Genomic DNA, 13,870 nt, shown 5'->3' on the forward strand with positions numbered 1-13,870 from the left:
CTGGAAGAATGTCTGTAAAACATAATCTATGCAACATGTTCACCAAATAACCACCATTGCATTTTATGTAACCAGAAGGAAGTGTTTTAAAGTAAAAAAAAATATTATAATAATATGACTCCTGTAATGCACCTTATATATGAAAAAAAGATTGAAAATAGACCATACATCATCGACAGTGCGCCTTATAACCTGGTGTGCCCTATGGTCCGGAAAAAACGGTAATTATTAATTGTATATCCATAACATACAGTAAATATCATATGTACATGTGTATACAGTGTTTCCCACAGAAAATGTGTCAGTTAAGGTGGACGGGGAAGAGGCTGGGAGGGGTTTATGGAATTTGGACTGTCGTCACCCTCACGTCTCCATCTCATCGCTGCTTGGGGGAGCAATAGACTACAGACTGTGGCGAAGTAGGCCGGCTTAGTCGCGTGAAGAAGCCTACAATTTTTGGTTGTTTTTTTTGCTCTGTATGCTTAATGGCAATATATGATATATATCTCGATATTTTTTCCGTAAAGTAAAAACAAAACAAAAAACATTCCTAGTTATCTGAGATACTAAGTATGTCATTATTTTGACTTAGTAAATATTGACTTACTAAGACAAAATAATGACTAAGTCAAATTCTGAACAGCCGATATGGGCATCTACATCAACTATGATTTGCCTGAGAAGCTGGACATGACAAAAAAAATAATAAAATAATAAAATACTTTAATGTAGCTGGTGTAGCTGCAGGAAAACCTGGTGTATATATATATATGTATATATATATATATATATATATATATATATATATATATATATATATATATACATATATATATATATTTTGAATGCAGTAGGCTTTCGTCCCAAATATTTTAGCCCAATGCGGCCCCAAGTAAAAACGTTTGGACGTACCTGGACTACACACTGTTTTACCACGGGTAAAAGGAGAGGACTTAAAGGCCTACTGAAACCCACTACTACCCACCACGCAGTCTGATAGTTTATATATCAATGATGAAATATTAACATTGCAACACATGCCAATACGGGGGGCTTCACGGTGGCAGAGGGGTTAGTGCGTCTGCCTCACAATACGAAGTTCCTGCAGTCCTGGGTTCAAATCCAGGCTCGGGATCTTTCTGTGTGGAGTTTGCATGTTTTCCCCGTGAATGCGTGGGTTCCCTCCGGGTACTCCGGCTTCCTCCCACTTCCAAAGACATGCACCTGGGGATAGGTTGATTGGCAACACTAAAATTGGCCCTAGTGTGTGAATGTTGTCTGTCTATCTGTGTTGGCCCTGCGATGAGGTGGCGACTTGTCCAGGGTGTACCCCGCCTTCCGCCCGATTGTAGCTGAGATAGGCGCCAGCGCCCCCCGCGACCCCAAAAGGGAATAAGCGGTAGAAAATGGATGGATGGATGGATGCCAATACGGCCTTTTTAGTTTACTAAATTGCAATTTTAAATTTCCCGGGAGTTTCTTCTTGAAAATGTCGCGTAATGATGACGTGTACGCGTGACGTCAGGGACTGTTAGGAAATATGAGCGCTGCACACACACACAGCTAAAAGTCGTCTGCTTTAACCGCACAATTACACAGTATTTTGGAGATCTGTGTTGCTGAATCTTTTGCAATTTGTTCAATTAATATTGGAGAAGTCAAAGTAAAAAGATGGAGTTGGGAAACTTTAGCCTTTAGCCACACAAACACACAGTGATTCCTTGTTTAAAATTCCTGGAGGTGAAACTTTACTATGGATCACAGCGGTCAAGTGAACATGGATCCCGACCGAATGTCAACCAGCAGGTTTCGGTGAGAAAATTGGGGTAAAAAGTCGCTTCTTAACGGAGATCAGCTGAGCTTGCGCCGTCCATAAAGCTGCCGTCGACTTCCCTGAGACACTGGTGTCAAGACACCCGTGGACACACACCTCCGACTATCAGGTACTATTAAACTCACTAAAACACTAGCAACACAATAGAAAGATAAGGGATTTCCCAGAATTATCCTAGTAAATGTGTCTAAAAACATCTGAATCTGTCCCAATGCAATCGCGTATTTTTTCTTTCTAGTCCGTCACTATCAATATCATCATACACAAATCTTTCATCCTCGCTCAAATTAATGGGGAAATTGTCGTTTTCTCGGTCCGAATAGCTCTTTTTGTTGGAGGCTCCCATTAAAAACATTGTGAATATGTGAGGAGCCATCACACAGGTGACGTCATCGTCTGCGACTTCCGGTAAAGGCAAGGCTTTTCTGTTAGCGACCGAAAGTTGAGAAATTTATCGTGGATGTTCTCTACTAAATACTTTCAGAAAATTTAATAAAATAGTAAGAAATTTGATAAATGGTGGACAGTATATGACATACTAGTACTTTTTAAGGACTATAAAACATAAACAAATCCTTTAAATTGAATAAAATAGGAGGAACTTTAATAAATGATGTACAGTATGTGACATACTATCACTTTTTAAGGACAATAAAACATAAAAAAATCCTTGAATTGAATAAAATAGGAGGAAATTTGATAAATGATGGACAGTATATAACATACTAGTACTTTTTAAGGACAATAAAACAAACAAATCCTTAAATTGAATAAAATATGAGGAACTTCAATAAATGATGGACAGTATGTGACATACTTGTACTTTTTAAGGACAATAAAACATAAACAAATCCTTAGAGTGAATAAAAAACGAGGCACTTTAATAAATGATGGACAGCATGTAACATACTAACACTTTTTAAGGATCTAAAAGCATAAACAAATCCTTAAATTAAATAAAATAGGAGGAAATTAGATAAATGATGGACAGTATGTAACATACTAGTACTTTTTAGGAATAATAAAACATAAACAAATCCTTAAATTGAATAAAATAGGAGGAACTTGAATAAATGATGGACAGCATGTAACATACTAGCATTTTTTTAAGGACAATAAAACATAAACAAATTCTAAAATTGAATAAATTAGAAGGTACTTTAATAAATGATGGACATTATGTAACATACTAGAACATTTTAATGATATGAAAACATAAACAAATCCTTAAATTGAATAAAATAGGAGGAAATTTGATGAATGATGGGAAGTATGTAACATACTTCAATAAAACAAAAACAAATCCTTAAATTGAAAAAATAGGAGGAAATCTGATAAATGATGGACAGTATGTAACATACTAGTACTTTTTAAGGACATTAACACAAACAAATCCTTAAATAAAATAAAATAGGAGGAACTTTAATCAATGATGGACAGTATGTAACATACTAGTACTTTTTAAGTACAATAAAACATAAACAAATCCTTAAATTGAATAAAATAGGAGGAACTTTAATAAATGATGGACAGTATGTAACATACTAGCACTTTTTAAGTGTATAAAACATAAACAAATCCCTAAATTGAATAAAATAGGAGGACATTTGATAAATGATAGACAGTATGTAACATACCAGTACTTTTTAGGGACAATAAAACATAGACAAATCCTTAAATTAAATAAAATAGGAGGAAATTTGATAAATGATGGGAAGTACTGTATGTAACATACTTCAATAAAACATAAACAAATCCTTAAATTGAATAAAATAGGAGGAACTTGAATAAATGATGGACAGCATGTAACATACTAGCACTTTTTTAAGGACAATAAAACATAAACAAATTCTAAAATTGAATAAATTAGAAGGTACTTTAATAAATGATGGACATTATGTAACATACTAGAACATTTTAATGATATAAAAACATAAACAAATCCTTAAATTGAATAAAATAGGAGGAAATTTGATGAATGATGGGAAGTATGTAACATACTTCAATAAAACAAAAACAAATCCTTAAATTGAAAAAATAGGAGGAAATTTGATAAATGATGGACGGTATGTAACATACTAGTACTTTTTAAGGACAATAACACAAACAAATCCTTAAATAAAATAAAATAGGAGGAACTTTAATAAATGATGGACAGTATGTAACATACTAGTACTTTTTAAGTACAATAAAACATAAACAAATCCTTAAATTGAATAAAATAGGAGGAACTTTAATAAATGATGGACAGTATGTAACATACTAGCACTTTTTAAGTGTATAAAACATAAACAAATCCCTAAATTGAATAAAATAGGAGGACATTTGATAAATGATAGACAGTAGGTAACATACCAGTACTTTTTAAGGACAATAAAACATAAACAAATCCTTAAATTAAATAAAATAGGAGGAAATTTGATAAATGATGGGAAGTACTGTATGTAACATACTTCAATAAAACATAAACAAATCCTTAAATTGAATAAAATAGGAGGAAATTTGATAAATGATGGACAGTATGTAACATACCAGTACTTTTTAAATACAATAAAACATAAACAAATCCTTAAATTAAATAAAATAGGAGGAACTTTAATAAATGATGGACAGTATGTAACATACTAGCACTTTTTAAGTGTATAGAACATAAACAAATCCCTAAATTGAATAAAATAGGAGGACATTTGATAAATGATGGACAGTATGTAACATACCAATACTTTTTAAAGACAATAAAACATAAACAAATCCTTAAATTAAATAAAATAGGAGGAACTTTAATAAATGATGGACAGTATGTAACATACTAGCACTTTTTAAGTGTATAAAACATAAACAAATCCCTAAATTGAATAAAATAGGAGGACATTTGATAAATGATGGACAGTATGTAACATACCAGTACTTTTTAAGGACAATAAAACATGAACAAATCCTTAAATGAAATAAAATAGGAGGAACTTTAGTAAATGATGGACAGTATGTAACATACTAGCACTTTTTCAGTATATAAAACATAAACAAATCCTTAAATTGAATAAAATAGGAGGACATTTGATAAATGATGGACAGTATGTAACATACCAGTACTTTTTAAGGACAATAAAACATGAACAAATCCTTAAATGAAATAAAATAGGAGGAACTTTAGTAAATGATGGACAGTATGTAACATACTAGCACTTTTTCAGTATATAAAACATAAACAAATCCTTAAATTGAATAAAATAGGAGGACATTTGATAAATGATGGACAGTATGTAACATACCAGTACTTTTTAAGGACAATAAAACATGAACAAATCCTTAAATGAAATAAAATAGGAGGAACTTTAGTAAATGATGGACAGTATGTAACATACTAGCACTTTTTCAGTATATAAAACATAAACAAATCCTTAAATTGAATAAAATAGGAGGACATTTGATCAATGATGGACAGTATGTAACATACTAGTACTTTTTAAGGACAATAAAACATAAACAAATCCTTAAATTGAATAAAATATGAGGAACTTGAATAAACGATGGACAGTATGTAACATACTAGCACTTTTTTAAGGACAATAAAACAAACAAATCCCTAAATTGAGTTTAAAAAGTAGATTTATACAAACTAGAGAAGATTAAGCTGACATTGAAGGGCTGTTCTGTGAAGTTTCAGGAAGTATGGGGTGGTTTCCTAAAGTATGTAATTGAGGCTGATCTCAAACTTAACCCCGATTGAAAAGTAATAATAAGGTAGATAATTGATGAGCCTTCTGTCTGCTTTTGTGTATTTCTGCGTTGGGGACTCTCAGGAGTGCAGTAGTCTGTCAATATTGACCTGTACTTTTTTTTTTTAATTCTACATGTGATTTTTTTTTTTTTGTGGGTTACAAAAAGAACATTCGGCATGGGTTTAATTCTATTTCTGGACTGTATGTGTCAGAAATAAATAAAGCAAGCGTAAGAAAAAAACAACCGTGGCCCGTCATGCAAACAATTTGAAATGCCGTTCTTTCCAATATGTTTTATCAACAGGAAATATTTATCATAATCAATAAACTGCAGGCAAAATGACACAATAGATATACTATATAAGCAAATTTGTCATGGATTAAATCACAACTTTTTCTTGTCTTTGATTATTTTTTCTTAAATCTGTTGACACGCAGTAAGATTTTATGATGTTGATAATAACATAAATGTATATTAATTACACTTTTGTATGATGTCATTAGCAATATAAATGTTAAGTTAGCACATCTAATAAATATGTGATAGTTTTTATGATGTTAATAGTAACACAAATGTAAATGTAGTACACCTAATACATATTTGATGGTTTTTTATGATGTTAATAGTAACATAAATGTTAATTTAGTACACTTTTGTATGATGTCATTAGTAATATAAATGTTAATTTAGTACACCTGATAAATATTTGATAGTTTGTATGGTGTTAATAGTAACATAAATGTAAATTTAGTACACCCAATAGATATTTGACAGTTTGTATGATGTTAATTGTAACATTAATGTTAATTTAGTACACTTTTGTACGATGTCATTAGTAACAGAAATGTTAATTTAGTAAACCTAATAAATATATAAAAGTTTGTAGGATGTTAATATTACATAAATGTTAATTTACTACACGTAATAAATATTTAAAAGTTTGTATGATGTTGACAGTGACAAAGTGTGTTTTGATGTAATTAAAAACATATTTTATGATGTTGATAAAAACTTAAATGTGTATTTATTACACTTTTTTATGATGTCATTAGTAACATAAATGTAGTAGATATTTGATAGTTTGTAGGATGTTAATAGTAACATAACTGTTAATTCAGTACACCTAATACATATTTGATAGTTTGAATGATGTTAAAAGTAATATAAATGTTAATTTTGTACACCTAATAAATATTTGATTGTTTTTTTTATGTTAATAGTAACATATTTGTTATTTAGTACACTTTTGTATGATGTCATTTGTAATGTAACTGTTGATTTAGTATGTTCTTACCGTGGTCGAGATGTTTGTTGGGGAAGTTTCTGTGCTCAGCTTGTTGTCTTTGCCGTACAGCCTGGAGAAAGAGAGAACATTTTCAAAGGTAAATACATTAATTTGAAATATTTCACTTGAAGAAAAACAGGATGTTTGTAAAGGTAAATACACATATTTAACAGCAAACTTTAAATAGTGTACTAGAAGAAAGACCAAATGTTTTTAAAGTTAAACACAATTATAATACATTATTTTTTAAATATATTACATTATTTTTTAAATGTTTCACTCGAAGAAAAAGAAAATGTTTTTCAAGGTAAATAAAATAATTTTACATTAAACTTTAAATGTTTTTTTCACTTTAAGAAAAACAAAATGTTTTTAAAAGTAAATACACATATTTAATATATCAAACTTTAAAAAGTTTACTAGAAAGTAAATACAATAATATTACATTATTTTTTAAATATTTCACTTGAAGAAAAACAGAATGTTGTTTGGAAGGTAAATACATATATTTCACATTATTTTTTAAATATTTCACTTGAAAAAAAATACATTTTTTTAAAGGTGGATACAATTATATTACTTCAATCTTTAAATATTAAAGTAGAAGAAAAACAGAATGTTTTTAAAAGTAAATATAAAATTATTTTACATTCATTTTTTTAAATGTTGCACTGGAAGAAAGACAAAATGGTTTTAAAGGTAAACACAATTATATTACATTATGTTTTAAATGTTTCACTGGAAGAAAAACAATGTTTTTAAAGGTAAATACATTTATTTTATATAATTTTTTAAATATTTCACTTGAAGACATTTTTTTTTAAAGGTAAATACAATTATATTACGTTATTTTTTTAATGTTTCACTAGAAGAAAAACATAATGTTTTTAAAGGTAAATATATAATTATATTACAATTTTTGGGGGGGGATTTCACATTTACATTAAACTTTAAATGGTGTACTAGAAGAAAGACACAATGTTTAAAAGGTAAATACAATTATATTATTTTTTTTTTCATGTTTCACTAGAAGAAAAACAAAATGTTTTTATAAGGTAAATACAAATATTTTACTTTTTTTTTTTTAAATTTTCACTTGAAGAAAAATATATATTTTTTAAAGGTAAAGACAATTGTATTACATTGATTTTTAAATGTTTCACTAGAAGAAAAACTGAATATTTTAAAAGTAAATATACAATTACATTACATTATTTTTTTTTATATTTCACTTTTACATCAAACTTTAAAAAGTGTATTAGAAGAAAGACACAATGTTTTTAAAGGTAAATACAATTATATTACATTTATTTTTAAATGTTTCACTAGAAGAAAAACTGAATGTTTTTAAAGATAAATACATTTATTTTATATTATATTTTAAATATTTCACTTTTACATCAAACTTTAAAAAGCGTACTAAAAGAGGGACAAAATGTTTTTAAAGGTAAACACAATTATATTATATTAATTTTTAAATGTTTCACTAGAAGAAAAACAGAATGTTTTTAAAAGGTAAATACATATATTTTACATTATTGTTTAAATTTTTCACTTGAAGAAAAATATATATTTTTAAAGGTAAATACAATTTTCCATCCATCCATTTTTCTACCGCTTATTCCCTTTGGGGTCGCGGGGGGCGCTGGTGCCTATCTAAGCTACAATCGGGCGGAAGGCGGAGTACACCCTGGACAAGTCGCCACCTCATCGCAGGGCCAACACAGATAGACAATATTACATTAATTTTTAAATGTTTCACTAGAAGAAAAACTGAATGTTTTTTAAAGGTAAATATACAATAATATCACATTATTTTTTTTAAATTTGACTTTTGCATCAAACTTTAAATGGAATACTAGAAGAAAGACACAATGTTTTTAAAGGTAAATACAATAATATTACATTATTTTTTTAAATGTTTCACTAGAAGAAAAACAGAATGTTTTTACAAGGTAAATACATATATTTTACATTATTTAAAAAAAAATGTCACTTGAAGAAAAATATATATTTTTAATGGTAAATACAGTTATATTACATTATTTTTTAAATGTTTCACTAGAAGAAAAACAGAATGTTTTTAAAGGAAATATACAATTATATCACAATTTTTTGCAAATATTTCACTTTTACATCAAACTTTAAATAGTGTACTAAAAGAAAGACACAAAGTTTTTAAAGGTAAATACATTTATTTTATTTTATATAATATTTTAAACATTTCACTTGTAGAAAAATAGATTTTTTTCAAAGGTAAATACAATTATATTGCATTAATTTGTAATTTTTTTCACTAGAAGAAAAACAATGTTTTTTAAAGGTAAATATACAATTATAATACATTATTTTTTTAACATTTCACTTTTACATCAAACTTTAAATGGTTTACTAGAAGAAAGACACAAGTTTTTTAAAGGTAAATACAATAATATTACATTAATTTTTAAATGTCTCACTAGAAGAAAAACAGAATATTTTTTTTAAGATTAATACATTTATTTTATATAATATTGTAAATATTTCACTTGTAGAAACATTGATTTTTTTTCAAAGGTAAATAAAATTATATTACATCAATTTTTAAATGTTTCACTAGAAGAAAAACAGAATGTTTTTAAAGGAAATATACAATTATATTACATTATTTTTTTAATATTTCACTTTTGCATCAAACTTTAAATGGTGTACTAGAAGAAAGACACAATGTTTTTAAAGGTAAATACAATAATATTACATTATTTTTTAAATGTTTCACTAGAAGAAAGAGAGAATATACAATTATATTACTTTATTTTTTCAATATTTTACTTTTGCATCAAACTTGAAATGGTGTACTAGAAGAAAGACAAAATGTTTTTAACCGTAAATGTAATAATATTAAATTATTTTTTAAATGTTTCACTAGAAGAAAGAGAGAATATACAATTATATTACTTTATTTTTTCAATATTTTACTTTTGCATCAAACTTGAAATGGTGTACTAGAAGAAAGACAAAATGTTTTTAACCGTAAATGTAATAATATTAAATTATTTTTTAAATGTTTCACTAGAAGAAAGAGAGAATATACAATTATATTACTTTATTTTTTCAATATTTTACTTTTGCATCAAACTTGAAATGGTGTACTAGAAGAAAGACAAAATGTTTTTAACCGTAAATGTAATAATATTAAATTATTTTTTAAATGTTTCACTAGAAGAAAGAGAGAATATACAATTATATTACTTTATTTTTTCAATATTTCACTTTTGCATCAAACTTGAAATGGTGTACTAGAAGAAAGACAAAATGTTTTTAACCGTAAATGTAATAATATTAAATTATTTTTTAAATGTTTCACTAGAAGAAAGAGAGAATATACAATTATATTACTTTATTTTTTTAATATTTTACTTTTGCATCAAACTTGAAATGGTGTACTAGAAGAAAGACAAAATGTTTTTAAAGGTAATAATTATATTACATTAATTTTTAAATGTTTCACTAGAAGAAAAACAATGTTTTTAAAGATAAATGCAGTTATTTTATATAATATTTTAAATATTTCACGTGTAGAAACATTGATTTTTTTCAAAGGTAAACACAACTATATTGCATCAATTTTTAAATGTTTCACTAGAAGAAAAACTGAATGTTTTTTAAAAGTAAATATACAATTATATTACATTATTTTCCTAATATTTCACTTTTACATCCAACTTTAAATAGTGTACTAGAAGAAAGACACCATTATCTAAAGGTAAATACGATTATACTACATTCGACTTTAAATGTTTTAATCTCCCTAAAAAGAAAGTTTGTTTTGGAAAGGTAAACACAATTATTTTACACAAAACTTTAAAAAAGAGAGAAGAAAAACGATTATTTTTCAAGCTAACTATTAGACCAGGGGTCACCAACGTGGTGCCCGTAAGGACCAGATGAATTGCCTGCTGGCCTGTTCTAAAAATAGCTCAGATAGCAGCACTTACCAGTGAGCTGCCTCTAATTTTTAAATTTTATTTATTTACTAGCAAGCTGGTCTCGCTTTGCTTGACATTTTTAATTCTAAGAGAGACAAAACTCAAATAGAATATTTTAAAGACTTGGTCTTCACTTGTTTAAATAAATTCATTCATTTTTTTCCTTTGCTTCTTATAACTTTCAGGAAGACAATTTTAGAGAAAAAACCTTAAAAATTATTTTAGGATTTTAAAACGCATATACCTTTTTACCTTTTAAATTCCTTCCTCTTCATTCCTGACAATTTAAATCAATGCTCAAGTAAATGTATTTTTTTATTGTAAAGAATAGTAAATACATTTTAATTTAATTCTTCATTTTTGCTGCTGTTTTTTCTACGAAGAATATTTGTGAATTATTTCTTCAAACTTATGATTAAAATTCCCCAAAAATTATTCTGGCAAATCTAGAAAATTTTAATTTAAATCTTATTTCAAAGGCTTTTGAATTTCTTTTAACATTTTTGATCTCGAAAATCTAGAGGAAATAATGATTTGTCTTTGTTAGAAATATACCTTGGTCCAATTTGTTATATATTCTAACAAAGTGCAGATTGGATTCTAACCTATTTAAAACAAGTCATCAAAAATATATATTTATTGTGAGAAATCATTTAGATGATCAGTGTTTCCACAAATATACCGTATTTCCTTGAATTGCCGTAGGGCATATAGTATGTGCCTGCCTTGACTCAAACTCGCTTCGCAAAATAATTAGCGCATGCTAAGTATTACCGCCTGGTCAAACTCGTGACGTCACGGGTGACACTTCCCCTGTCATCATTTTCAAAATGGAGGAGGCTGATTTCAATACCGGTAATTTGAAATCGCATAAAGGAAGGAAGTTTAAGAGCTATTCAGTAGAATTTAAGGTCCAAGCTTACATCACACTCACATTTTTACTGCATGCCTTTGGTAAGTGCCGGAGTGAGAAGAAGTTTTCAAAAATAATTAGCGCATGCTTACTTTTACCGCATGCCTTTGGTAAGCGCAGGAGTGAGAAGAGGTTTTAAGTTAATTAGCGATTCAAGGAAATAAGGTAAATATCATTAATTATTAATAATAACATAGAGTTAAATTGGCTATTTCTGGCAATTTATTTAAGTGTGTATGAAACAGGTAATCAGTACCCAAGAAGTAGCTCTTGGTTTCAAAAAGGTTGGTGACCACCAATCTTTAAATGTGTTATGCTCACTAAAAGACGAAAGAGTTTTGGCCAATAATTAAAAAAAAAAAAAAAAACGTACCGAGGAGCTAGCAGCAGCGCCACCACGGTTCTGGTTCTGGTGAGTTTCCGACTCGTTGACCAGAGAAGACTTGAGGTCGGCCAAGTCTCTTTCGGTGAAGGAACTTTGCTGGATCTTCTCCTCCTGGTCACCTTCGTCTTTAAAGGCTATCATCTCGTCCGTGGCGCCCAGGTCGTCTCCTCCATGTTGCGGCATGGCCACTCACTCGCTCACTCACTCACTCACTCACTCACTCGCTCGCAAACTTTTTACCTTCAACTTTCCGCCGACACAAAGCAGAGCATCGAAACTGAAGAAAGTACGCGGCAACAAATGATGTCCGCTAATGTCCGCTCTCGTCCCGGAAGACGACAAAAGTGGATGAAGATGGTGAAGATGAAGATGAAGATGACGTCTTCAGAAAGGCGCAACACACAACAACGCCGCCAGCCCCGACATCAAAGGGCGCCGCCGCTGTGATTGACAGGTCCGATGACTGGTGTGTGTGTGTGTGTGTGTGTGCGCGCGCACGTGTGTAGAGGGGAGGGGTTTAAGGGGGTGTCATTGTTTGGGAACTTCTTAAAGAAACATCACCACTATTTTAATTATTAACATGATTTATGAATCGCGGCAATATCACCCCCACTATTTGTTCTCAACACTATTATCTATCAACCTCGTCAATATTAACATTTTTTTAACATCACCACTATTATTATTGTTATTACCATGATTTATGAATCCCACCGATATCATCACCACTATTGTTATTATTAACATGATTTATGAATCACAACAATCTCATCAACATTATTTGTTCTCAGCACTATTGATTTTTTATATGATTTATCAAGCTCATCAATGTTAACATTATTTATCATCACCACTATTGTTATTAATATTAACATGATTTATGAATCCCACCAATATCATCAATATTATTTGATCTCAACACTATTATTACCAACATGATTTATCAATCTCATCAATATTAACATTATTTATCATCACCACTATTATTGATATCAACAAGATGTATGAATCCCATCAATATCAATGTTATTTGTTCTCAACCCTATTATTATAAACATGATTTATCAATCTCATCAATATTAACATTATTTATCATCACCACTATTATTTTCAATATTAATATGATTTATGAATCCCACCAATATCAACATTATCATCGCCACTATTGATGTTATTAACATAATTTATGAATTGCACAAATATCAACATTATTTGTTCTCAACACTACTGATTTTTTATATGATTTATCAATCTCGTCAATATTAAAACTATTTATCATCACAACTATTATTATCATTATTATTACCATGATTTATAAATCTCATCAATATTAACATTATTTATCATCACCACTATTATTATTAATATTAATATGATTGATGAATCCCACCAATATCAACATTATTTATCATCGCCACTATTAGTGAATTGTGAATTATATTTATATAGCGCTTTTCTCTAGTGACTCAAAGCGCTTTACATAGTGAAACCCAATATCTAAGTTACATTTAAACCAGTGTGGGTGGCACTGGGAGCAGGTGGGTAAAGTGTCTTGCCCAAGGACACAACGGCAGTGACTAGGATGGTGGAAGCGGGAATCGAACCTGCAACCCTCAAGTTGCTGGCACGGCCACTCTACCAACTGAGCTATGCCGCCCTATTGATGTTATTAACATCATTTATGAATCCCACCAATATCATCAACATTCGTTTTCATCACCACTATTGATGTGATTAACATGATTTATGAATCACACCAATC

The 13,870-nt window shown here is 29.1% G+C and overlaps 1 protein-coding gene across 7 annotated transcripts in view; it reads right to left on the bottom strand.

Moving 5' to 3' along the window:
* The window catches only part of tcf7 (transcription factor 7), a 105,389-nt gene extending 92,808 nt beyond the window's left edge, over positions 1 to 12,581 (bottom strand). For 6 of the 7 annotated variants that reach the window (XM_061891433.1, XM_061891431.1, XM_061891430.1 and 3 more), the window contains exons 1-2: positions 12,097 to 12,581; positions 6,852 to 6,912 (exon numbers count right to left, since the gene is read on the bottom strand). In XM_061891433.1, the coding sequence (XP_061747417.1) occupies positions 6,852 to 6,912; positions 12,097 to 12,291 (256 nt within the window). In that variant the 5' untranslated portion in view covers positions 12,292 to 12,581. The remainder of the gene's footprint in view (positions 1 to 6,851; positions 6,913 to 12,096) is intronic. The other variant, XM_061891435.1, reaches the window with a different exon arrangement.
* Between the last annotated feature and the right edge of the window lie 1,289 nt (positions 12,582 to 13,870).

The sequence above is a fragment of the Nerophis ophidion genome, linkage group LG28, assembly GCF_033978795.1.
Source record: "Nerophis ophidion isolate RoL-2023_Sa linkage group LG28, RoL_Noph_v1.0, whole genome shotgun sequence".
Lineage (NCBI taxonomy): Eukaryota > Metazoa > Chordata > Actinopteri > Syngnathiformes > Syngnathidae > Nerophis > Nerophis ophidion.